This window comes from Eleutherodactylus coqui, chromosome 7 (assembly GCF_035609145.1).
Source record: "Eleutherodactylus coqui strain aEleCoq1 chromosome 7, aEleCoq1.hap1, whole genome shotgun sequence".
Classification (NCBI taxonomy): Eukaryota; Metazoa; Chordata; class Amphibia; order Anura; family Eleutherodactylidae; genus Eleutherodactylus; species Eleutherodactylus coqui.
Genome location: NC_089843.1, coordinates 16,250,774 through 16,276,675, shown reverse-complemented (window position 1 = coordinate 16,276,675; position 25,902 = coordinate 16,250,774). Strand labels below are relative to the sequence as shown.

At 47.8% G+C, this 25,902-nt stretch overlaps 1 protein-coding gene across 1 annotated transcript in view; it reads right to left on the bottom strand.

Annotated features, from left to right (window-relative positions):
* LOC136573414 (extracellular calcium-sensing receptor-like) overlaps nt 1-14,401 on the bottom strand; it is a 47,776-nt gene extending 33,375 nt beyond the window's left edge. Inside the window, exons 1-5 of the mRNA XM_066574706.1 lie at nt 13,739-14,401; nt 13,464-13,609; nt 6,016-6,086; nt 4,517-4,696; nt 1,033-1,076 (exon numbers count right to left, since the gene is read on the bottom strand). Coding sequence (XP_066430803.1) covers nt 1,033-1,076; nt 4,517-4,696; nt 6,016-6,086; nt 13,464-13,609; nt 13,739-14,401 — 1,104 coding nt within the window. The remainder of the gene's footprint in view (nt 1-1,032; nt 1,077-4,516; nt 4,697-6,015; nt 6,087-13,463; nt 13,610-13,738) is intronic.
* Nucleotides 14,402-25,902: the final 11,501 nt, after the last annotated feature.

The following is a 25,902-nucleotide window of genomic DNA, read 5'->3' as shown; positions in this document are numbered from 1 at the left end:
CTGTTGGTTTATTCATCTGCCCTTCCTGTTGGTATCCTACCCTGTTCCATCTTGGTACGCCAGAGTCCCTCCTCAGTCCCTAGCGAGTGTAGGGACCGCCGCCCAGTTGCCCACCTGGGGTTAGCCAGGAGTGGAGGCAAGTAGGCAGGGACAGGGGTTGCGGGTAAGTTCTAGGGCAACCCGGGCTGGCGTATCATCGGGTAGGATACCGTAACATAATAACTGGCCCTTAAAATTACCCTGCGGGTTTTTGTTTGCTCTCTAATGGAGACTATGAGCGTCCTTGCTAATCAGTTGCAGGACCTAGTGTGAGTGTTCCAAGACCTGTCCGGTCGTATGGTGGCCCAGGAGCAGCGGATGTTGGCGCATGTTCCTGCCGCCCCATCTATTCCTGAACCCAAATTTCCTCTCCCTGAGGTGTTTACTGGGGAGAGAAGCAAGTTTTTCATTTTTCAGCGGGCATGTAGACTGTATTTTCGGATGCGGCCCGGATCCTACAGTTCATAGTTCCAGAGGGTGGGATTGATTCTTTCCTTGCTGCGGGGTCCCCCCCAGCCATGGGCCTACTCCTTACCTGAGAGTTCTGCTTGCCTGCAGTCTGTAGATTCATTTTTTCAGGAACTAGGAGGTATTTTTGATGAGCTGGACCGGGCGGGGTTAGCTGTATCTCACCTCATGGCTTTGCGTCAGGGGCAGCAGTGTGCTGAAGACTACTGCTCTAGGTTTAGACAGTATGCCGGTGAAACCTCCTGGAATAATGGTGCCCTCAAAGATGTGTTTTTGTTGGGCCTTTCTGATGCTGTCAAGGATCTGCTTCTTTCCCATCCCGCTCCCATAACACTTAATGAGGCAATGGTATTGGCAGTAAAGGCTGACGGGAGACTGAGATCCAGAGAAAAGGAACGTCACGCCTGTAAAACTAGGGAGTCCTGTCGATCCGTTCCCATTTCTCCCAAGCCAGCTCCAGGGGCCGAGCCTATGGAAGTGGACCAGCTAAGTCCAGGGGAACGGTGACAGTTCCGGATGACTCACCATCTTTGCCTCTACTGTGGGGAAGACGGACATCGAGTAGCAACCTGTCCATGGAAGCAACGACGACATCAGTCTTAAGCTGGGGAAGAACTACCAATCCTAGGCGATTCCCTGAAGGGTCGCCTAGTGTCACAGGTACTCCCTAGGTTGTTGGTGCCTTGTCAGGTTGGCTTCCGGAATTTTATTCGGTCCGGTCAAGCCTATATTGATTCGGGTGCTACCGTTAATCTGATTAATTTAAATTTTGTCAGACCTCTGATAACGGAGTTTTCCATGCTGAAGCCCCCCATGCGCTTCATTGGTATTGATTCGACCCCTCTCTCCGCAGGTGTTGTTAAATGGAGGACTCCCATTCTGCAGTTCACTGTGGGTGTTCTCCATTCTGAGAATCTGTCTTTCCTGGTTATGGAAAAGATGTCGGTTGATGTGGTACTTGGTATGCCCTGGTTGGCACTGCACAATCCCCAATTTGATTGGTCCACCCGGGAATTGACTCATTGGGGGTCATCCTGTCATAATCACCTATCTACTATAGCCATGTGCTCCGCAGATACTGTGCTTATTCCGGAGTATTTGTCAGACTTTCAGGATGTATTCTCCAAATAACTGTCTGAGACTCTGCCTCCCCATAGGGAGTGGGACTGTGGTATAGATCTGATTCCCGACAGTCCCATCCCTAAGGGAGCCATTTTCAATTTGTCAGGCCGTGAGCATGGAGCCCTCAAGTCCTATATCTCGGAGGCTCTGGCCAAACGACATATCCGACCGTCCAGGTCCCCTGCCGGGGCAGGTCTCTTCTTTGTAGAGAAGAAGGACAGGACATTGAGGCCTTGTGTGGATTGTCGGGCCTTGAATAAAATCACAGTGAAGAACCAGTGCTCCTTGCCCCTAATTCCTGACTTGTTGAATCAGGTGGTAGGGGCCCATTGGTTCTCCAAACTGGACTTAAGGGGGGCTTACAATTTAATTCGCATTAGAGAGGGAGATGAATTGAAGATGGCGTTCAACACCCCGTTAGGACATTTTGAATGTCTGGTCATGCCTTTCGGACTCTGTAACGCCCCCGCTGTGTTTCAGGGTTTTATGAACGCGGTCTTTCACGACTTCCTGGGGGTATTTCTGGTCATCTATCTTGATGACATTCTGGTGTATTCTCCTGACTGGGATTCACATGTGCGGCACCTGAGGTTGGTTCTGACCCGTTTGCGCGAGTATCAACTTTTTGTCAAGTTGGAGAAATGTACATTTGGTTCTAAACAAGTATCTTTCCTTGGTTATGTGATTTCACCCACGGAGATTCAGATGGAGTCTGATAAAGTAGCAGCAATCTCCCAATGGGTCAGACCAGACATCCTTAAGACTCTCCAGCGATTCTTAGGTTTTGCAAATTTTTACCGCAAATTTATTAAGAATTACTCGGTTATTGCTCAACACCTGACCGATCTGACTAAGAAGGGGGCCGACTTGGTAAAATGGTCGCCTGCAGCCCTTGAGGCCATTAGTCATCTAAAAAGGGCATTTACGACTGCCCCGGTGCTAATACAGCCGGACGCACGACTACCCTTTTTCATTGAGGTAGATGCGTCTGAGGTGGGGACAGGAGCAGTATTGTCGCAGGAAGTCAGTGGGAGATCTGGGTATAGCCCATGTGCGTTCTTTTCGCGGAAGTTTAATTCAGCAGAACGCAACTACGACGTGGGTAACCGTGAATTACTGGCTATCAAATGGGCTTTGGAAGAGTGGCGACACCATCTTGAGGGTGCTAGACACCCAATTACCGTGTATACTGATCACAAGAATCTGGTATATATCTCGCCAATGCTAAAAGACTCACAGCTCGTCAAGCCAGGTGGGCGTTGTTCTTCGTCAGGTTTAATTTCGTTGTGACATTTATCCCAGGAGAGAAGAACGTGAAGGCGGACGCCCTGTCACGGAGTTTTGGGGTGCCGGAAAGTGAGACTATGACTCCCGAGAATATCGTGGCACCTGGCGTGGTGGTGGCAGCTGTAGAGTCTAACTTCGTCCCTCAACTACAGAATGCTCAGCAGGACGCTCCTTCGGGTGTGCCGGAGGGCAGATGGTTTGTGCCAGAGATCTTACGTCTTAGAGTCATGGATGAATCTCATTCGTCGGTTCTCGCAGGGCATCCAGGGTTTCAGGGAACCCTGGATCTTTGTTCCAGACACTTCTGGTGGCCAGGCATGTCTCAGGAGATCCGAGACTTTGTTACGGGATGCTCTGTCTGTGCACGCAATAAGAGTCAGCGGCGTCCTCCGGAGGGTCCTCTGAGACCGCTACCGGTTCCTTCCAGTCCATGGTTGCAGTTATCGGTAGATTTTATCACTGATCTACCAGAATCCCAGCAGTGCACCACTATCTTAGTGGTGGTCGACCGGTTCTCAAAGATGGCACATTTTGTGGCGTTAAAGAAGCTACCTTCGGCAAAAGAATTTGCCAAGATTTTTGTAAAAGAAATAATTCGCCTACATGGGGTTCCCCAAAATATTGTATCTGATCGCGGGGCTCAGTTTGTGTCGCAGTTTTGGCGTGCCTTCTGCAGAAACCTGGGAACGTCGCTTTCCTTCTCTTCAGCATTCCACCCGCAAACTAATGGTCAGACTGAGCGGAAGAACCAAGATTTAGTGCAATATTTATGGTTGTTTGCTAGCGAAAAGGCTCATCAGTGGGCAGAGTTCCTGCCGTTCGCAGAGTTTGCACTAAACAACCGCCCTTGTTCTTCCACTGGGGTATCTCCATTCTTTTGTGTATACGGTCAGCATCCTCGCTTCCTTACAGCAATCCCTACTCCTTCGGTCTGTCCTGCAGCTGATGTCGCCACAAATACGCTTCAGGGAGTATGGAAAGAGGTAAAGAAAAACTTGGAAGCAACGGGGACTCGTATGCAGTTGCGTAGTGGGAAGAGTCTGTCTGTATCTGAACCTTACAGGGTGGGACAGAAGGTATACCTGTCTTCTAAAAATCTCAAATTAAGGGTCCCATCCTTGAAGCTGGCGCTGCGTTACGTGGGTCCCTTTGTCATCACACGTGTGGTGAACCCGCTCGCCTACGAACTGGGTTTGCCAGCTACATGGAGGGTTCACAGGGTGTTCCATAAGTCTTTATTGAAACCTTTTGTCCCTTCGGTGATCCTACCCTGTTCCATCTTGGTACGCCAGCGTCCCTCCTCGGTCCCTAGCGAGTGTAGGGACCGCCGCCCAGTTGCCCGCCTGGGGTTAGCCAGGAGTGGAGGCAAGTAGGCAGGGATAGGGGTTGCGGGTAAGTTCTAGGGCAACCTGGGCTGGCGTATCATCGGGTAGGATACCATAACACCCCCACTGTCTTGGGATCTTTCCGCTAGCCTCCCACTGAAACTACATTGTAAGCTGTCCACTAGCGGCCTCCCTTCCTTAGAGCAACGTGGGGTGCACACTTACACTGTCAATCTAGACAGCCACGTGGGGGGCACTCCTCGTACCTGACTTACCACTTGCCACCACTGCTCTGCCTCCTTCTGTCTGTGCACCGCTGACCACGTTGCCCATCATCCCGCCATGCACCTGATGTCTGTGCTTCTGCCAAACTTCTTCATGGCTCTCTTCTTTCATCGTCCATGTCTGCAGCTGCTCCAGGAAAGACTCTTCTCCCTCCTCTCTTCTCCACCAGGCTGAACAATAGGAACAATTAGAAATGGTTCCAGCAACATTAAGCTTTTAGTGAACCCAAAGTGCCCCAGACACCCGGTCAAATGCCAGCAAACCAACAGTTCCACAATATTGCACAGGAATCAATACCGCCAGACATATCCATGAATGATTCAAAATCCACAGTGGAATATTCAATATCTTGACAAACTGTTCTGCCATTAAACTTCTCCAGAAATACCTGGCAAATCTGCAAATCTTGTTGCATGCTTTTGGTAACACGTATGAAATTACCTCTAATAACATGAGCGCTGCTGTAGATTCAGTGAGTATCACGAAACCACAACTAAATCCATCAGCGAGAAGCTTTGCTTCCCATTTCCTTGAATACCTTTCCAACCCTGGCTGCATCACATGAACACTCACTGGGGTCCTCTGAGGCTTCCACTGTGGAAACCATTGAAGAATGTCTTGACCCGTGGAAAGAAAGCACTGCCTCATGGTTCCTATCACAAAAGGAATTTACATTTTGTGAAAACCTGGCATTGCTCTTCATTGAAAAGCCAGCAAGCTCCTGTGTGTCGATGAACCATAGAACCAGAAATTGGAGCTGCAGAAAGATCATTTGCATATTCACAGTGCATTCTGGGAAGATTATTGAGATGAGCTGGGTCTAACTGCTTGGAGGACATTGCCAGTACAGAGATTGGAGCTGCAGAAAGATCATTTGCATATTCCCTGTGCATTCTGGGAAGAGCAAAGAATCACTGTAAGCGGGACGATTGTTGGGGTTAGCCAGGTCTAACTGCTGGAAAGACATCAACTGAAAAGAGATTGGAGCTGCAGGAAGATCATTTGCATATTCCCTGTGCATTCTGGAAAGAGCAAAGAATCACTGTAAACTGGAAGATTGTCGGTATTAGTGGGGTCTAACTGATTGAAGGACATCAACGGAATAGAGATTGAAGCCGCAGGAAGATTATTTGCCTATTCCCTGTGCATTCTGGGAAGAGCAAAGAATCACTTTAAGCGGGGAGATTGCCGGAATAAGCCGGATGGAACTGCTTGGAGGACATCACCAGAACAGAGATTGGAGCTGCAAGAAGATAATTTGCATATTCCCTGTACATTCTGGGAAGAGCAAAGAATCACTGTAATCGGGAAGATTGTTGGGACTAGCCGGGTCTAACTGCTCGGACAACATCATAAACCGCGCGCTGTTAGTAACTTCACTATAATTCTTGACATTTAGAAGTTTAGAAGAGGACATCATCTGACAACATGGAAAAGGAGAGGAGCCATATGGTGACCTGCAATGTATGCCATATGTTTACTAACCTACCAGAAGAAAAGCCAAACTTCACCTGCCAGAAATGCAAGCTTGTGTCTCTACTGGAGGAAAAGGTGCTTAGCCTACAGGAGAGAATAGCTACATTAAAACCTATTAAGGATGGTGAGGATTTCCCTGACAGAGTAGAAGAAAGTCTTCAAAATGTTAAAGGAAAAAAAAAAAATATCCAGCATACCTGCAGAATCAGAGGAATGGAAGCATGTGACCCAAAGAAGGAGGAGGATTTAGAGTCAACCAGAACCCATACTGTTTTGGAACCAGGGGGCCTGGTACTGGTTCCTGAGCAAAAGGAGAAAGAGGTACAGCAAGTATTGACTCTACCCACAAAGAATTAAGAGCTACAGCAAGAAATGATACCTACTCACAAAGTACAGAGCAGAGGGGAAAGACGTACAGCAAGTAATGACTTTACCCACAAAGAACTGTGTAGTAAGCACACAGAGTCCTCCTGAATGAAGAAAAAGAAGTACTGTTGTATAGAAGAAAGAAAAGGAGAGTGGTGGTTATGGACGATTCCCTAATGTGAGGAACAGAGACCGCTTTCTGGAGACCTGACACGTCATGAGAGATGTGCTGTCTTCCAGGTGCACAAATTAAAGATGTATCTGATAGGCTGTCAAGACTCTTCAGTCCTACAGAACACCACCCATTCCTACTAATACATATAGGGACAAATGACACTTCAAGATAGAACTGTACAACTATCTGCAGAGAATTTGAAGACCTTGGAAAGATGGTGAAGGAACTAGGAGCACAGGTGGTCTTCTCATCCATCCTCCTAGTGGATGGCCTAGTGGATGGCCTAGTGGATGGCTTTTAATTCTCTTAGTGCTCAGGTAAAATGAAAGCTGCTCTTTGATTGGTTGCTATGGCCATCAAAACTGCTTTTTACTGCTTGTTGATTTACTGTTAGACAGTTTTGATAAATGAGGGCCAGTGTTCATAAATTTGCTCCATGTATTCCTTTTTGGGGACATATTTTAGCAAATTGTTGTCCACATGGCCATCCAAGACGGAATTAGGAAGGACCCAATGGGCAAATGATTGCTGCCTCCACCAGAGTTAGACTTGGGCTAAAAAGCAACAACGCTCAGTATGACTCTTCTATTGGGAATTACTTTTTGGAAATAAACAGGAATACTAAATCGAGTGCGTAAAATCGATTGTTGAAAGCAAATTTGGAGGTTGCTGCATGAAAATTCAAGCACAGGTTTAAAAAAATGCAAATAAGGTTGTCAAGACAACAACATTTCTGAATTATGTTTAGCCTATAACCTTCTCCAGATCAAGATCATAATATATGCATAATATATGCATAATTTAATGTCATACAGTTTGTGTGTAATACTCGAACAAACAAATAGACATTGACAAATGAATAGAAGATATCAGACTAGGGACTTTGCACAATCAGTACTTATTAAAAGATTTTCTTCTGATTTGAATCTTGGAGCCAGGATGCCTATGGGAAATACTCAAGCTGTCAAACCTCCCTGCAGGTGGTAATTATATTCCCTTGTGTGGCGACCAGGAGGGTCCACTCAGGACAGGAGGCCCACGCCGAGGAGCTGGGAGGGTAAAGCAGTTACTTGTCATGGTGGCACTCACAAGGCTCCTTCACGGAGGGCTACATGCGACCTTGGCCCAAAAACCACAAGGCCTCTTCCGGACACCCGTAGGATAGGGATGGCCAATATACATGGAACAGGAATGTAGGTTTGTCATGGGTGACACCACCACTCCCTTTCCCACCTGTATGAGCTGTCGGTGGCAAAAGAAGATGCAGGTCACAAAAACGTGCAAATCTGGGAGGGACTCAGAAAGCACTTGGTCTTGCAATATTAAAGGAACCACTCCTGGCAGGGAAAACTCAGGATGACACCGGCTTGACAGTCCTAGTTATTTGTCTGGGATCACTCCTGGAATTAGGGAAGGAAAACTCTCCACAGATGCTAGACTTGAGAAAACAGTACCTCTGCATGATGTTTAAAGGGGTTGTCCCGCGCCGAAACGGGTTTTTTTTTTTTTCAACCCCCCCCCCGTTCGGCGCGAGACAACCCCGATGCAGGGAAGTAAAGAAAGTTTACCGGAGCGCTTACCTTAATCCCCGCGCTCCGGTGACTTCAATACTTACCGCTGAAGATGGCCGCCGGGATCCTCTGTCTTCGTGGACCGCAGCTCTTCTGTGCGGTCCACTGCCGATTCCAGCCTCCTGATTGGCTGGAATCGGCACGTGACGGGGCGGAGCTACACGGAGCCGCTCTCTGGCACGAGCGGCTCCATAGAAGACTGCTGAAGACCCGGACTGCGCAAGCGCGGCTAATTTGGCCATCGGAGGCCAAAAATTAGTCGGCACCATGGAGACGAGGACGCTAGCAACGGAGCAGGTAAGTAAAAAACTTTTTATAACTTCTGTATGGCTCATAATTAATGCACAATGTATATTACAAAGTGCATTATTATGGCCATACAGAAGTGTATAGACCCACTTGCTGCCTCGGGACAACCCCTTTAAGTTTCTTCTCACACACACATTCTCTCTTCTCTCTCTCCTCAAGTTTCAGTGGCCCCTGGCATACCAGTTTTCAGAGAGCCGCTATTTCTCCTCCATCTTCACCACATGAGGGTTGAAGGTACCCATGTGTGGCTGGCATTTTCACTCTGAACACAAGAAACATTAGCAGCAAAGACTAGCCAGCTATAAAACTCTTTTCTCACTCTCACACACTGGCTTTTATCACCTCACTCACAGCACATGACAGGATGTGAAAAAATACATTTACATGCATCTCCCAGTCTCATACTGACATTAAAGGGGTTGTCCCGCGAAAGCAAGTGGGGTTAAGCACTTCTATATGGCCATATTAATGCACTTTGTAATATACATAGTGCATTAATTATGAGCCATACAGAAGTTATTCACTTACCTGTTCCGTTGCTAGCGTCCCCGTCGCCATGGTGCCGTCTAATTTCAGCGTCTAATCGCCAGATTAGACGCGCTTGCGCAGTCCGGTCTTCTCCCTAGTGAATGGGGCCGCTCGTGCCGGAGAGCTGGTCCTCGTAGCTCCGCCCCGTCACGTGTGCCGATTCCAGCCAATCAGGAGGCTGGAATCGGCAATGGACCGCACAGAGCCCACGGTGCACCATGGGAGAAGACCCGCGGTGCATCGTGGGTGAAGATCCCGGCGGCCATCTTAGTAAGGTAAGGAAGAAGTCGCCGCAGCGCGGGGATTCGGGTAGGTACTAAACGTTTTTTTTTTTTTAACACATCCCTTGGGTTTGTCTCGCGCCGAACGGGGGGCCTATTGAAAAAAAAAAAAAAAAACCGTTTCGGTGTGGGACAACCCCTTTAACTCTTCATATGCTGCAGCTGTGCAACACACATAACAAATGACTAGACAATCTTTGCACAGTGCATCCACACAAGACACTACATATAATGGTCTCACATTACTGTAGCATGACACAGGGTGACATTCACAACTACTGCAGTTGATAACACTATGCACTGTAGAACAGTGCGAATCCCAACAGGAGTATGTAAACCAGTATGTAAAAGCCTGTGCAACAAGGGAGTACTGCGCTTAGCACGGTGTCAGATAACGTACACACTGCTGGAAATAGAAGCACACCAAGCAAAGCTGATCAGAAGCACCACTCCAGAGAGAAAGACTCTCCTGGCCCTAACCTAGCAGGGGGTGAAGGGTCCCTGTCTAGAAGCAAAGTCATCGCCTTGATAAAGGTGGCCCCACGGTCTTCTTCCTGACCTCTAATTGTCCCAATAGGAGCCCCTGAAGAGATGAACTGACACAGCAAAGCAATACAGAAATGAAAGCAGCAATATAACTGAAAAGGAAACTACAGCACTTTTCTGGAAGTAGCAAAACACCCAGCACAGAGGAACACCTCTCTCCAACTACCCCTTTATGGAACTGAATAAGCTGTGCTGAGCAAAGGAAGGGATAAGAATATAAAGCTCTCAACACCTGAGGATTAGCAGAGCAACTAGAGGACCGCACCCCCAACCTTCTCCCAGGAATGACTAATCATCAGCATGCATCCATGCAGTATAGAGAGACAGCAACCCGGAGTCTCTGCACATTGTGCATTAACCCTTGTCATGCATAACAAGGCAAAAGGTCTTGGTCTTGGTCAAGGCCACTATGCCACAACGCTGCCGTGACAAACAAGCAATGACAATACACTTATGGAGGGGGCCAGAAATAGATGTTCTAGGGCACTACACCTTGTCCATGCCTAATTTTATTGCCATCTTGAATAAAGAATTCCTGAGGCTATATGCATTTCAGAGACCTCTCAGATCTGAGGAAGGAAGGGAAGAATAAAAATATTGAGGAGTTCAGCTTTCCCAGTATCCTGGGTGGCAGCTGATGGACAATTGGGTGGTACTTTATCAGTATCATTATACCACAATTGCTATTGAAATAGGAATTGGGAGAGGTGGAGACAATGGTTATGGCTCCACATGGGAAATGAATAACTCCTATTTTAGCAGAATCGCGACATGTCATGGAGTGGGGCTATCACTACTCCAAGAATAGGGTTGGGTTTATGATCTTTATTAAAGGGCAGATCCGCCTGTCACTACTATAAGGAGGTGGGGGGTTGATAAGATATGCTAAGTGGACATGCCATCACAGGAAAAAGGTGATTTTACGAGATATATTGATACTTTACTACTAACATTTCATTTTAATAATAAAATAGGATGAATTCATATAGAGCTGTACACGATCACGGCTGAAGAAGGAATCATATAAAGTCTACAATGTCTTCTGCTACAGAAGAGAGCCAATCAATGCTAAAGCCTCACAGTTATTACGCCTGTGCCCCAGACCTACCTGCCTCTGCTTATTTCAGACAGACAAAGGTGTCATCCGGCTTTTACATTAACCTGAACTGTTGTATATTTCCTTCCAGCAGTGCAGGGGTTAATCCCTGCAATGTTCCAGTTCAGCTGCTAAGCATCAGCCATCAGATTTCTATTTAACTGAGCTAGGATCTTAGCTTCATTGCCTGGTGTACCTTGCTACAGCTATCCAGTCAGGTTCCCATTTCCAAGTGTTTTCCTGCTCTATGTTTTGTACTTTTCCCGTGTTCCTGTTCTCTAGTGCAGTCGTGTCTTGTATTGCATTCATCTCTGTGGTCTTCTGTTTACCTTTATTGTTCTGTGTGTGTGTGTTTAGTTTTCAGATCCCCTTTCTTGTGCCCTGTCAGGGTTAGACAGGTCCCACCTGAAGACCACAGGACCATTCTTTCTCAGAACGATTGCCCTAGGCAGGACTTTTCCCCTAACCCTGTGTCAGTTAAGAATGAGACATCATCTCCCATAGCCCGTCTGAGAACATCAGTCTCTACCTGTACTTGGTACTCCTTGTGCCTCTCCTGCTCGCAGATGAGACAGACTCGCGGCGTTGCGCTCCAACACCTCCATCCACCAGAATCAGCTGCTAACCTTACTGGTCCAGGATTACGGCCTAGCTGGTAAGTTGGCACAGTGGGTCCACACCAGTCAGCCGTAACAGTGTACTAAGGCCATGGACTCCACTGAATCCTCCCACAGAGGACTCACAGAACTATTCCAGGAGATGACGCAACAGCGCGAGCACCAGGAGCATCTTCTACCCTACTTGCATAATATAAGTGCTCACCTAAATATGATTTATTCTGCTTTAGTGGTACCACAAGCAACTGCAGCAGTTGCAGATGCGGTTTTATATACGCCATGTCAAAGAGATTTCGGTTTGGAAGACTTTCGTGGACAAATCCAGGAGGAGGTCAGTTTTGTCCTAGGGAAATTCCTCCAAAATAGTTGGGAACTCTGGCCAATGTAAGCTCACTGAACTAATTGGGTGTAACTATTGATGGCCATCCATGATGAAGGACATTCGTGACTTTGTCGCCGCTTGTCCCACTTGTGAGCAGCACAAGGTCCTGAAACAGAAATTCACTGGCCTGCTGTGTCTTCTACCCATCCCAGTGCTTCTGTTGCAACACACTGATATGGACTTCATCAGTGACTTGACTCCCGCCGGAGGTCACACAGTTATCTGGGTGGTCCTCGACCAAATTTCTAAAATGGCCCACTTTGTTCTTTTGTTTGGATTACTATTTCCCAGCCAGATAGCGGTGAGCTTCATCAAACATATCTTCTGGCTACATAGATTTCCACTGTACATTGTTTCCGATAAAGGGAATTGCAATTCACTTCCAAGTTTTGGAGTATCCATTTGTAGGCTCATTGGAGCTTGGTTGGACTTCTTCTCCGCTTACCGCCCTCAAAGCAATGGTTAATTAGAGCTTACTAATCTGATTCTAACTAATTATCTACACCATTTTACCAGTGCTCAGCAGGATGATTGGGTCAGACTGCTGCCCTGGGCGGAGTTTTCTTACAAACAGCATTTTAGTGAATTTACAAAAAGTTTCCCTTTTTGCATCACATATGGCCAGCAGCCCAGGATTCCCCTGCCCATTTCCACCACATCTGAGGTTCCAGCAGCAGGCGCATTGCAGAAGTTTTTGCAGAACATGGCAGGAGACCAAGAGGGCTCTTGAGAAGGCCACTGCCAAGATGAAGAGGTTTGTGGATCGCAAGCACAGGCCTCCACCTCTGTTTGCCATAGGGGACAAGGTATGGCTTTTGTCCAAGCATGTTAGATTAAAGGTTCCCTCCTACAAGCTTGCTCTGCAACTTTTGGGACCATTCACATTCTTGAGTAGAATTAACCTTGTGTGCTAGAAATTATGCCTTCACGCCTCCCTGCGTATCTCTAGTTCATTTCATGTCTCACTGCTCAAACCACTAGCTTTGAATGAATTTTCCAGAATTGCCAGACCGGCAGCAACCCAGATCAACATGGAGAATATGAGATCAAAGATAATATACACATTAAACGATTAGAAACAAGACCTTTTCTGGTAGATACGAAGGGTTATGGTTCTGAGGAGAGATCGTGGGAGCCTTCAGAGAATGTTAATGCTCCCTGCCTTATTCAGAGATTTTTTCAAAAATTAAAATAAACAAAAGAAAAATTTGGTACTGTTGCATGCATAAAAGTCTGACCTATAAAGTACCGCATTATTTATCCTGTGCTGGAACGTTGCTCTGAAAAAAATATACAGCACCAGAATTGCACTTTTTTGATTGCCCTGTCTCGAAGATAAAGTTTAATTAAAAGCAATCAACAAGTTGCATGTACTCCAACATGGTACAGGATGTCCATGAAACTACAGGATGTCCCACAATAATCAAGCTCTAACACAACTAAGTTGACAGAAAAATGGCGGTCAGAAGATGGCGGCACAGACTAATTTTATGTTATTCCAGAGATATTTTATTTTTAAGTATAACAAAGAGCCTATGAATGTTTTGTATCATCATAATCGTACTGACCCAAAGAATAAAGTTATCTTACCATTTTTGCCGTAGTGCGTACACCGTAGAAACAAGAGCCAGCAAAGATGGACGAACTTTGTTTTTCCATTTCATTCCAATTAGAAACTCGTGAAGCTTTTTCAGTACATCATATGGTACAGTAAATAGTATCAGAGAAAAATACAACTTATCCCACAAGAAACAAGACAGTTATAGTGATGGATAAATAAAAGAATTATGATTTTTTGAAAGTGGGAAGGAGAAACTGAAGACAAAATCAAAAAAGGGTCGCGTCCTTAAGGGGTTAATACTTACCCGTTGCTGTATCCGGTGTGTACTTGACTCATTACCAGTTTCCATCATTGTGTGTATGGCCTGCGCCACAACATACACGGATACATACGTATAGTATAAACCTGTATCTATTCTCTTGTACACGGTTTGTGGAATATAATATGTCTCGGTGCAGTTCACTCCATAACGATTATAGTGCCACTCGTAAATGCGATTTCTTTCTTTATCTTCAGCTAGACATTGAAATAACCAGAACCAGATTTCTTCCAGCAGCCGGTCATTTTGATGGGTTGATGGGTTCACATTATTAATAGAATCCTCAACCTTTTCTATTTTTATTATTGGCAGCATAAAAACTAAACTGCAGTTGATAAATGTTTTCATGTCGGATTGTGCTGTGTTTGTTACATCAATCCAGGACTCATGGAGGATCAGCGTTCTGTTGTCAATAAGCGCTTTAGATTCTCTGATAATATCAGCATAACCTACTGAGTAAGATCCACAGATCACCACAACTTCAGCAGTCGATTTATCGATCTTCGATATTTCCCTCTTTGCTTTCTCTTTATCGCCCAGATTGATGATATACTCAATGCAGATCTTATAGTCATCCAAAAGCTCTTTTACTCTCACTTTATCACATCCTTCACTTGCTATAATGAATCCAACCCAGTTCCATCCCATGCTGTGCAGAAATAAAGCAATAACTATATATTGAGCGAAATCATCAAGACCAAACTGATATATGGTTGGGTATAGGGCTCTATTATACAGGATGGGGTCAGTGACTCCATAAATGAGCTGCGGAGAAAAAAAATTATCAGTATTAGGGCTCCCACCCACTGGCAATATTTTCTCTACTGCGATGCGATTCTAAAGTTAAAGTCACACATAGACCTTAGCTATTCTCATGAATGAATAGCTAAGGGCTATGTGTGATTGGCTGAGCGCTAAGCCAATAGCTAAGCAGTAGCTGCTATTGGCTGAGCCCTCAGCCAATCTGCACAGCCCTTTCAGGAGGCGGGGATTTTTAAATCCCCGACGGCTGAAAGAGCTTAATAGCAGTGTCGGGGAGCCAGCAGGAGGACGCGGCTGAGCGCGGCTGAGCGCAGGAGAGGTGAGTAATATATATATTTTTTTTTTTTACACACTTATTGATGATAATCGGGGAAGGGCTTATATTTCAAGCCCTTCCCCGATAATCATTCTGCGGGGCTTGGCTAAAACCATTGATTTCAATGGGATCGGCAGCTGTGGCAGAAGTCCGCGGCATTCTCCCTATGCTTTAAATGGGGCTAGCGCTGCTGTCGCTAGCTCCACTGAAACCACTTGCGATGTGCCGGTTCTATACCGGCCTCTTTCTTGCGCTGCGAGGCGAGATTTTTCTCGTGCTCTCGCAGCACAAGAAAGAAAATATTGCCAGTGGATGGGAGCCCTTAGAGATAAAAAGAAGCAGACATAGTAACGCTGTCTACGGTAATAATTACACCGTGCAAGCCTAGACCAGATAGTCGTAAAATGTACCAGTTTATCACAGTTGCTCATTCTGGATGATAAACCTGCTGAATCTTTAGACCTTGGGTGTCAAACTCCATTTCAATTAGGGCCACATCAGCATTATGGATGCCTTCAAATCACTATTTATACAGGCTCATTAACCCAAATATACAGTATTTGTGTTCCATATTATGCACAATTTGGACAACTTAAACCCCATTCATTTACATTGGGGTATTCAAACAGGTATTTTTCTTGCATTAATTTTGCAAATCTTAAAAACACCCGTCATGTCCTATTTTGGTCAATTAGTCCACGTAACTATGCAGTGAATACTCATGATACATGCGTAGCTATTCCTTAGCATCAGTATGGAGCTCCATGCACTTGTTATGGTAATTGTCCCCTTCCACCTCTTCAAAACCAAGTTCCTATCTCGGATGGTGGCTATGGTGCCTTAGTAGGGCTGTCAGAGCAGTTCCATCATCTGGGGCTGCTGAACACAGCGGTGTGAGGTGTGCACTAAAGCTCAGAATCCAAGATGGCAGCGATCCCTTTGCTAAGTGGTGGCTGCCTTCAGAGGGCTTCAGGCTGCCATAACATCTGGGCAGCACCCTGCGCCTGTCAGGAAGGGGTTAAAGTATAAGACTATTTGTGCACTGAGCTCTCTTGTTAGTATGAATTTGCTTTCTTAATGCAAAGTCAAGCAACGGTCTATATAGCTTTCATAACCTCTTAACACAACAGGATGTACAGTTATGTGCTCGGTGTGCAGGGTTTATATAGAGCTGCAGGGGCCAAGTGTTTGCGATAGCAGACACCCACTGGTAACAGCCATGATCAGAGCTGAAGCTGATCGCAGTTGTTAACCCTCAATCATTATTCAAAGGTCCCGCACAACTCCTCCATGTTGAAATCACAGGTGTTGCCCAGTTGATATGGCATCTGTGGGCATTCTGGAGAAATCAAGACTATCCAATTACACATTTTCATGTACTGCATCCCCTTAGTGATTTTTTTTAGTTAATAGTGAGATAGCATAGGTTCTGACGGCCGCACGATGGCCTTGCAGCGGCCCGCCAGCTTACGTGTCCAGGCCAAAATGCAAAAGTAACACCTGCATTTATCAGTGTTTTTTACATGAAGTTGCTATAGATGCTGGAGGGGAGCAGTGGGATGTCAGCCAGTGTGACCCATTGTGGAGATGCAGGACGATCCACTGCTTTGCCAGTAGGGGTTGCAATTTCTGTATGGTGTGGCATACTTATCTGTTTGGTGTGCCTGGCATCTTTGGCAATGGTTCACCTGTCCAGACTGTGTGTGTTTGCAGTCACCCCTCGACCAATGTGGGTAGGGTAAATTGGTTGACTGCAGATTAGTCTGCACAGAATAAGTAGCTCCTCCATACTGCAATCTGGCACTGTGCATTCTACAAGGGTTTATGGTGATTGAGCCCGGACTGCAGTCTATCAGGTGGGGCATTATTGACTCCTCTTTTTTCAGTGAAAAATGTTTGTGTTTTTACTTTCACCTCAGTGATTTTAATTCATACACTGCATATCAAAATGTGGTGTAATCTAATACTGTGGTATTTCATCATACTGTATGAGCAATCAAACAATTGCAAAGTTCAAAACCCCTGTGGGAGCTTAAAAAACGTAAAAAAATTATGTAGAAAAAAGTGATCAGAAGTAAAAAAAAAAAATGGAACTCCGAAATGGAACCAACAGGAAATGCAGGACGTCCGACAAAAAATGAACCATCACAACTATGTTGATGGAAAAAAAAATTGTGGCTGCTAGATGACAGCAGATAAAAATGTAATTTTTTTCCAAATCAATTTTATTTTTTTAAATGTAGTGTAGAAACAAAAAAAGCCTATGACATCATAATCATGCTGACTAGAGATGAGTGAGCATCAAAATGCCTGGGTGCTCATTATTCAAGACAAAATTTTCATAATGCTCAAGAGCTCGTTTCGAGTAACGAACCCTGTTGAAGTCAATGGGAGACTTGAGCCTTTTTCAAAGTGACCAATGCTCTGAAAACATCGGAAAGTGATGGAAACACCACAGAAACGGGTAGGCAACAGCCGGGGCAGCATGCATGGCTGCATCTGAGGCTCCCAGGTTCCACTATTAAGCCAAATTGGGGGCAAGAGCCTGGCTGTCACCCCCCTAACAATTTACTTCGGACAGACCATAAGCAGCACGGCACACATGCTGGCACATCTTAGCTAAGCACCACACTAAGTGCAAGCAAGGACAATCACTGCTTGCGGGTGACACCACTGCCTCGTCTCCTGGGTTACATGCTGGCATTGCTGTTCAACCCCCCCGCATGAGCCTGTGTCCACAGTGCACACAAAAGTGTCCCTGCGCAGCGTTCAGCTGCCCTCATGCCACATGCTCGCTTCATAGCCACACCACCCTCATGTCTATTTATAAGTACATGCTGGATGAGGAGAAACCGGAGACACACACTGCAGAGGGTTGGCAGGGACAGGCAGCGACCCTCTTTGAAAGTATGGGCGATAGCCAACAATGCTGATGAGAACTGCTGATAAATTGACGTACGATCATAATTCCAACCCCATGCCACCTCCATCACAAAATTGACAGGAGCCGCAAACGTGGGCATAAAGGGGACTCAGATGCCAGTACTTCTACACATCTCCACAATGCAGCAGTGCATACTAACACCAAAGATTGGTTTGAAGCAGGAAGTGTCGCAAAAGTAGCCACCACAGGTATACAGTGACTCTGTGAAATCTCATTCAATCAGTTATGCTTACTGTAAATGCTCTAATCCAGTATCTCGGATAACTGTAGTAAAATGAGAGATAATACATGGCGACCAACGCTGTTTCCAAGACCCCAAGGAGGGGGAGGTGGCATAATAAGCCTGTGAAATCGTGACCGACATAGTACCTGCAATGCTCTGTGTGGCAAGCACGTGAGCAGGCCCAGGGTCAGGCTCGGTCCTAGCCTCCACCTTGTGTGACCCAAAGTGCCGTGAGTTACATAGCTATAGGAAACCCATGTGTACACACACAATTCATTTTGTGTATGTGTCAGATAGCTGAACATCACAATGGGAAAGCTGTCTGCACCCTACCCAAGTCATTCAGTGTATTTGTGCCAGACAGCTGAACACTGCGCTGGGAAACCTTTGTGCACCCACAGCTTAGGCGAGCCCATGAAACCCAAAGACAGTATTACACATGAAGAAATGACAGTGCCCAAACATGGCAATTTAACACCGCCCTGGACCTTGGCCCACACTTCTGCCCAAGTCATTGTGACAGATAGCTGAACACCGCGCTGGAAAACCTTTGTGCACCCACAGTATAGGGAACCCCTTGAAACATTTCTGTAGCAAATGTATAGGCGAACCCCTCAATCCTTTCAGTAGCAAGAGTATAGGCGAACCCCTCAAATCTTCCTGCAGCAAGTGTATAGGCAGGCCCCGGAAACATTTCTGTAGCAAGAGTATAGGCGAACACGTGAAAAAATTTGTTTATCAAGAGTATAGGCAAAGCCTGGAAAAATTAATTTGCTAACAGTGTAGGTGAGGGCCTGAAAAATTGGTGTACTAAGAGTACAAGTGTAGCCCTGAAAAATTGCTTAACGCCAAGGGCAGGTGAAATCCATAAACATTTTTTAAAGATACAGCTCGTTATTGCTTAATTTGTAATAGAGCCTGGAGACAGCCCTCCGAAAAAATTGGTTTTAAACAGCCTTTTGTCCCACAGAAAAATTGGCAGTTCAGCATGATAACATGCTGTTTTGTAGGAGGAGGAGGAATAATATCCGAGAGCGATAGACCAAGCTACTTCTCCCCTTTTTTGGGGGTGATAAAGGGTGCATATTTCTCCTGTAGCTGCGAAAAGAATCTTTATGATCCATGGCTTTCCACCTGTGGAGAAGAGAAGTCTGGGGAAACCCAGCATTTGTTTATCCTAATGAGTGTAAGCATGTTGGCACTGTCAGTTGACAGGCGGGTACGCTTATCCGTGATGATCTCCCAGCTATACTAAACACCCTCTCTGACAAGATGCTAGCGGCAAGGCAGGCCAGCACCTCCAGGGCGTAAAGCGCAAGTTCGTGCCACGTGTCCAGCTTTGACACCCAATAGTTGTATGGAGCAGAGGGATCACAGAGAACGGTGGTACTTCCTCACAATCTTTTTACAGTGCTCCCTCTGAATCAGTCTTCCCCATCCCCCTCCTCCTTCTCCTCCCCCTCCACCTCATCCAAAATGCGCTGAGATACAGACGGGAGGGTGGTCTGGCTATCAAGTGACATACTGTCATCCCCCATCTCCTGTTCCAACCACAAAGTGTCGACCTTTATGATTAGTAGTGAACTTCTCAGCAGGCAAAGCAACGGGATGGTAATGCTAATTATGGCCGCATCGCCACTCACCATTTGGGTAGACTCCTCAAAGTTTCTGAGGACCTGACAGATTTCTGCCATCCATGCCCACTCCTCTGTGAAGAACTGCAGAGGCTGACTACTACTCCACCGCCCATGTTGCAGCTGGTATTCCACAATTGCTCCAGCTGCTCGTAAAGCCTGGCCAACACGTGCAGCGTAGAATTCCAGCGTGTGGGCACGTCGCATAGCAGTCGGTGCTCTGACAGCTGGAAGCAATGTTGCAGTGTCCTGAAGGTGGCAGCATCCCTGGTGGACTTGCAAAAAAAAAAAAAGGTACGTACACCCGGCACACCAGACACGTGGGGATAGTTTTTCAGAAACCGCCGAACCACCAGATTGAAGTGGGCCAGGCATGGCATGTGTGAGGGAGCCATGCTGCAGAGCCACCACCAGGTTACGGCCATTGTCACAGAGGACCATGCCCGGTTCGAGGCTCAGCGGCGAAAGCCAGAGGTCGATCTGCTCTGTCAGACCCTGTAACAGCTCGGGGGCAGTGTGTCTCTTGTCACCTAAGCTGATTAGTTTCAGCATAACTTGCTGACACATCCCCACCGCTGGGCTGCCGCACCGCGTGCTACCGACTGCTGGCAACGTGCTCACACATCTTAATTGAGAGGTGGCAGAGGAGGAGGTGGGAGGGGGGGTGGAGGAGGTGGCATAATACGCCACAGAAACCAGCACTGAGGTAGGACCCGCTATCTTGGGTTTGGGTAGGACGTGAGATGTCCCAGGCTCTGACTCGATCCCATCCTCAACCAAGTTCACCCAATGTGCCGTCAGGAAGATATAGTGGCCCTGCCGGCCAGTACTTGTCCACATGTCCATCGTTAAGTGGACTTTCTCAGTAACCGCATTCGTGAGGGCACAGTTAATGTTGCGGGAGACGTGCTGGTGTAGGGCCAGGACGGCACACTGGGAAAAATAGTGGTGACTGGGGGCAAGTAGCGCGAGACCGCCACCGCCATCATGTTTTTGAAAGCCTCCGTTTCCACAAGCCTGTACGGCAGTATCTCCAGGCTGATTAATTTGGCAATGTGCACGTTTAAAGCTTGTGCATGCGGGTGGGTGGCAGCGTATTTCCGCTTTCACTCCAATAATTGTGTTAGCGACAACTGAACGCTGCACTGAGAGACATTGCTAGAGTCCATGGAGGACTGTGGAGGTGAGAGTGTAGGTGCAGGCTGGGAGGCGCTTGCGCCTGCTTCCTGGGAGGGGGATTGGATCTGTGTGGCAGGTTGGGGCACAGGGAAAGAGGCAGTGGTGTGACCCAGAGGCGGTGAATGGCCTTCGTCCCACCTCTTGGGGGTGCTTGGCCATCATATGCCTGCACATGCTGGTGGGGGTGAGGCTGGTAGTGGTGGCTCCCCGGCTGATCTTGGTGCGACACAGATTGCACACCACTGTTCGCTCTCTCACTAAAAAACATCCACACCTTAGAACACCTAGCCCTCTGCACGGAGGCTTGCCGCTAGGGGGTGCTGTGGAAAACAGTTGGTGGATTATTGGCTCTGGGTCTGCCTCTTCCCCTGGCCACCCCACTACCTCTTCCAACCTGTCCTGCTGCTGCACTTGCCTCCCCCTCTGAAGCCCTGTCTTCAGTAGGCTTAGCAAGCCAGGTGGGGTCAGTCACCTCATCGTCCAGCAGTTCTTTCTCTGAACCCTCTGTGCACTCCTCCCTCGGACTTACTGCCCTTACTACTACCTTACTGACAGACAACTGTGTTTCATCATCCTCATCCATAAAAAGCTCTTGAGACAGTTGCCAGAAGTCCCCAGCCTCATCAGCCGGACTCTGGGAAATTTCCAAATGTTGGGCATCGGTCATGACAAACTCCTCAGGTGGGTGAGGAACCATTTTTTCCCACTCAGGGCAGGGACCTGAGAACAGTTCCTGGGAGTCTGCCTGCTCAGAATCTGTCATGTTCCTGGAGTAACAAGGCTGGGAGGAAGGAGGGGCAGCCAGAGGATTCAGAGGTGCCATCCCTAGCCTGGTAGTAGTGCACTGAGTGGAAGACTGGGGTTTCGATACATCGCTGGCCGCGTTTTCTGTGATCCACGACAGGACCCGCTCTGCTTGTAATAAAGGTTTGCCATGCGGACCCGAAAATTGTGATATGAAGCTCGGGAGCGGAGAGATGTGGTTATCTCCTAATCCCTCTGCATACGGCTGTGATTCACCCTGCCCAGGACCTCGGCCTGTGCCCGCAACCGTACTTGGACGCCCACGCTGTGTCTGCGTCCATGTCTACATCCTCGACCCTTACCCCTACCCCTCATCATGTCGGATAAAGGATAGAGCAGGGCCCAAATAAATTACCCCACTGTATAGCGCAGAGAATTGAGGCTAATTCACCGCACACAGAGACTTGTAGTGTTACCATGCAGGGCGGCACGGGGTCCCGCGGTCGGTTCGCGTCGCTACGGCGTCGGCTCCGGCGGCCTGGAGCTCTGTGTCGGGGTTCTCCCAGCGGCTTGGGGCGGCCGGTGGGCGGCGGCGTGTCCGCACTCCTCAGTCCTTTTTATACAGCAGTGGGTGGAGTTGCCTCCTCCCACTCTCCGCCCCTGGGTGGAGCCTTGTGGTTAAAAGACTGGCAGTGAATTGAGCTCACTGCCAGTTATTGGTTCTGCTTTCATTTAGTCAGTCTGTCTGCAGTTAACCTCAGCCAGTCCCTAGTTGTCTGTCAGCTCCTTCTTGTTATCTTTTGCTCAGTCTTGTTTCTGTTGGTTCTGTTAGCCTCTAGTCAGGTCTGTCTCAGTCTGCACTAGTTGCTAGTCAGTGTCTTTCCAGTTTGCCTGTGAGCTCCATCTCCAGCCCTGCTTTTACTTGTAAGTTCTGTTGGTTTGTTCCACCTGCCTCTTCTGTCGGCACTCTGTCCCCCGTTAGTGAGTTTCCATATAGGTAGTCGCCAGGTCCCTAGCCAGCGCAGGGACCGCTGCCCAGTTGTCCGCCTGGGGTTAGCCAGGGCCGAGGCAAGTAGGCAGGGCAGTGGGGTGCGGGAAGATCAGGGCACCCCACCTGGCGCTCGGGGGGCAGAGTGCCGTAACATGTAGATACCGTAGGCTCTATGCTGTGACAGAAAAAATTAGCCCGCTGTCTTGCACTGATACTTAGGGGTCATTTACCACTCACAGAGACTTGTATATAAGAGAGGCTGGGAACTATTAACCCAGTGGATAGTGCTGATAACTGCGGCTACTTCACCGCACACAAGGAAAGTGTATTGTGAGATGCTCTGCACAGGGGCAGAGAATTAACTATTAACCCAGTGGATAGTAAAGATAAAAGCGGCTACTTCATAGCACACAGTGAATCGTATAGGTGAAATGCTCTGCAGTGCCCCAGGAAAACTTAGTGTACTGTTTAGCAATGAGAACTCTGCCTAATTCGCTGCACACAGAGAATGGTACAGCTGAAATGCTCTGCAGGGGCCCAGGGAATATTGGCGTACTGTTTAACATTGAGAACTCTGCCTAATGCACTGCACACAGAGAATGGTATAGGTGAAATGCTCTATACAGGCCTAGATGCTTGAAAATAAAAATTGGTACACTACTGCTCCCAGCCAGCCACAGTAGTAATGCACACAATAAGGAGTAGCCCTAAGAAGGACTGTTGGGTTCTTGAATACAGGATCCCTGCCTAACTGTACCCTACAGTAGCACTTTCCCTATCTCAGCGTCAGCAGTTCTTTCCCGAACCTTTGCCAGCATGCGTCTGAGGCAAGCCGCGGGCGGACCCAGTTTAAGTACTCGTCGGTCACCTGATCCCGCCAGCAACTCACTGCTGTAGACGTGCAGAGGGCTGGCACATCATAGCAGGAAGTGGTAATGCCTTCCCCGCATGTTTATTGGCTACAAAATGGTGCTAAACATGCGGGGAAGGGAAATGAAAGTGACTCGAGTACCGCATGTCTCTCGACTTGAGTAGCGAGCATCTTCAGTAGCCTAATACTGGAACGAGCATCAAGCTCGGACGAGTGTGCTCGATCATCTCTAATACTATATATATGCTGTGAAAACAAGACACACCTACAGATGACTCAGCGCAGGGACCAATCAGGGGCAGCTCTCACTCACACCCATTCATGAATTAATGAATGGTTGTGAGTGAGAGCTGCCTCTGATTGGTCAGGCTGTGACTTGATCAGCGAACGTACTTGTCCGAGCTTGATACTCGTTCGAGTATTAGCATGTTCGAGATGCTCGTTACTAGAGGCGAGCACCACGCGATGTTCGAGTTGCTTTCACTTTCATCTCTGAGACGTTAGCGCGCTTTTCTGGCCAATAGAAAGACAGGGAAGGCAACTTCCCCCTGCGACGTTCAAGCCCTATACCACCACCCTGCACTGAGTGGCTGGCGAGATCAGGTGTCACCCGAGTATATAAATCGGCCCCTCCCGCGGCTCGCCACAGATGCATTCTGACATAGCTCAGGGAAAGTGCTGCTGATGGTGGAGCTGCTATAGGGAGAGTGTTAGGAGTTATTTTAGGCTTCAAGAACCCCAACGGTCCTTCTTAGGGCCACATCTGACCGTGTGCAGTACTGTTGAGGCTGCTTTTTGCAGTGTTGCACTTTTGTTTTGTATATCGGCCGTGCAGAGCATTGCGTCCTCAGTCTGCAGTAATTTTACATAGTCCAGGCCCAGTAGTGGTGAGGCAGGGACAGTGAAAGAGATATACTGTGTATATAGGCAGTGGGCTTTTCCAAAAAAATGTGGGAAAAAACATTCTATTTGGGCTGCCTGTGACCGTCCTGAGTGTACTGCGTCTCTGCTGGGGGTAGTAGTCCTAATTAATACGCAGCCAGCTAAGTGTTACAGCAGGCTTGCGCAAAATTTTTTCCTGGCTCTGCTGTTCGTTACACATCACCGCTGTCATCCTGTCCAGAGGGAAACAGTCTGCAGTAATTTTACATAGTCCAGGGCCAGTAGTGGTGAGCCAGGGACAGTGAAAGAGATATACTGTGTATATAGGCAGTGGGCTTTTCCAAAAAAAATTTGGGAAAAACATTCTATTTGGGCTGCCTGTGACCGTCCTGAGTGTACTGCGTCTCTGCTGGGGGTAGTAGTTCTAATTAATACGCAGCCAGCTAAGTGTTACAGCAGGCTTGCGCAAACTTCTTTCCTGGCTCTGCGTTGCCCGCCACATCACCGCTGTCATCCTGTCCAAAGGGAAACAGTCTGCAGTAATTTTACATAGTCCAGGGCCAGTAGTGGTGAGGCAGGGACAGTGAAAGAGATATACTGTATATATAGGCAGTGGGCTTTTCCAAAAAAATTTGGGAAAAAAAAATTCTATTTGGGCTGCCTGTGACCGTCCTGAGTGTACTGTGTCTCTGCTGGGGGTAGTAGTCCTAATTAATACGCAGCCAGCTAAGTGTTACAGCAGGCTTGCGCAAAATTCTTTCCTGGCTCTGCTGTGCGTTGCGTAAGCGAAGTCAGCCTCCAACCACAGGCCAATACGCGGCACATTTAATTACAGTGTTCTGTTTCTGCACTACTGGTAATACACCATGCTGAGAGGTAGGGGTAGGCCTAGAGGACGTGGACGTGGACGCGGGTGAGGACGCGGAGGCCCAAGTCAGGGTGTGGGCACAGGCCGAGCTCCTGATCCAGGTGTATCGCAGCCGACTGCTGCGGGATTAGGAGAGAGGCACGTTTCTGGCGTCCCCACATTCATCTCACAATTAATGGGTCCACGCAGTAGACCTTTATTAGAAAATGAGCAGTGTGAGCAGGTCCTGTCGTGGATGGCACAAAGTGGCACCCAGAGTTCTGCGCCGTCCACTGCTGCAACTCTGAATCCTCTGGCTGCTGCTTCTCCTTCCTCCCAGCCTCCTCACTCCATTACAATGACACATTCTGAGGAGCAGGCAGACTCCCAGGAACTGTTCTCGGGCCCCTGCCCAGAATGGGCAGCAATGGTTCCGAATCCTCTCCCACTGGAGGAGTTTGTCGTGACCGATGCCCAACCTTTGGAAAGTTCCCGGGGTCCGGGGGATGAGGCTGGGGACTTCCGGCAACTGTCTCAAGAGCTTTCAGTGGGTGAGGAGGACGATGACGATGAGACACAGTTGTCTATCACTCAGGTAGTAGTAATTGGAGTAAGTCCGAGGGAGGAGCGCACAGAGGATTCGGAGGAAGAGCAGCAGGACGATGAGGTGACTGACCCCACCTGGTTTGCTACGCCTACTGAGGACAGGTCTTCAGAGGGGGAGGCAAGTGCAGCAGCAGGGCAGGTTGGAAGAGG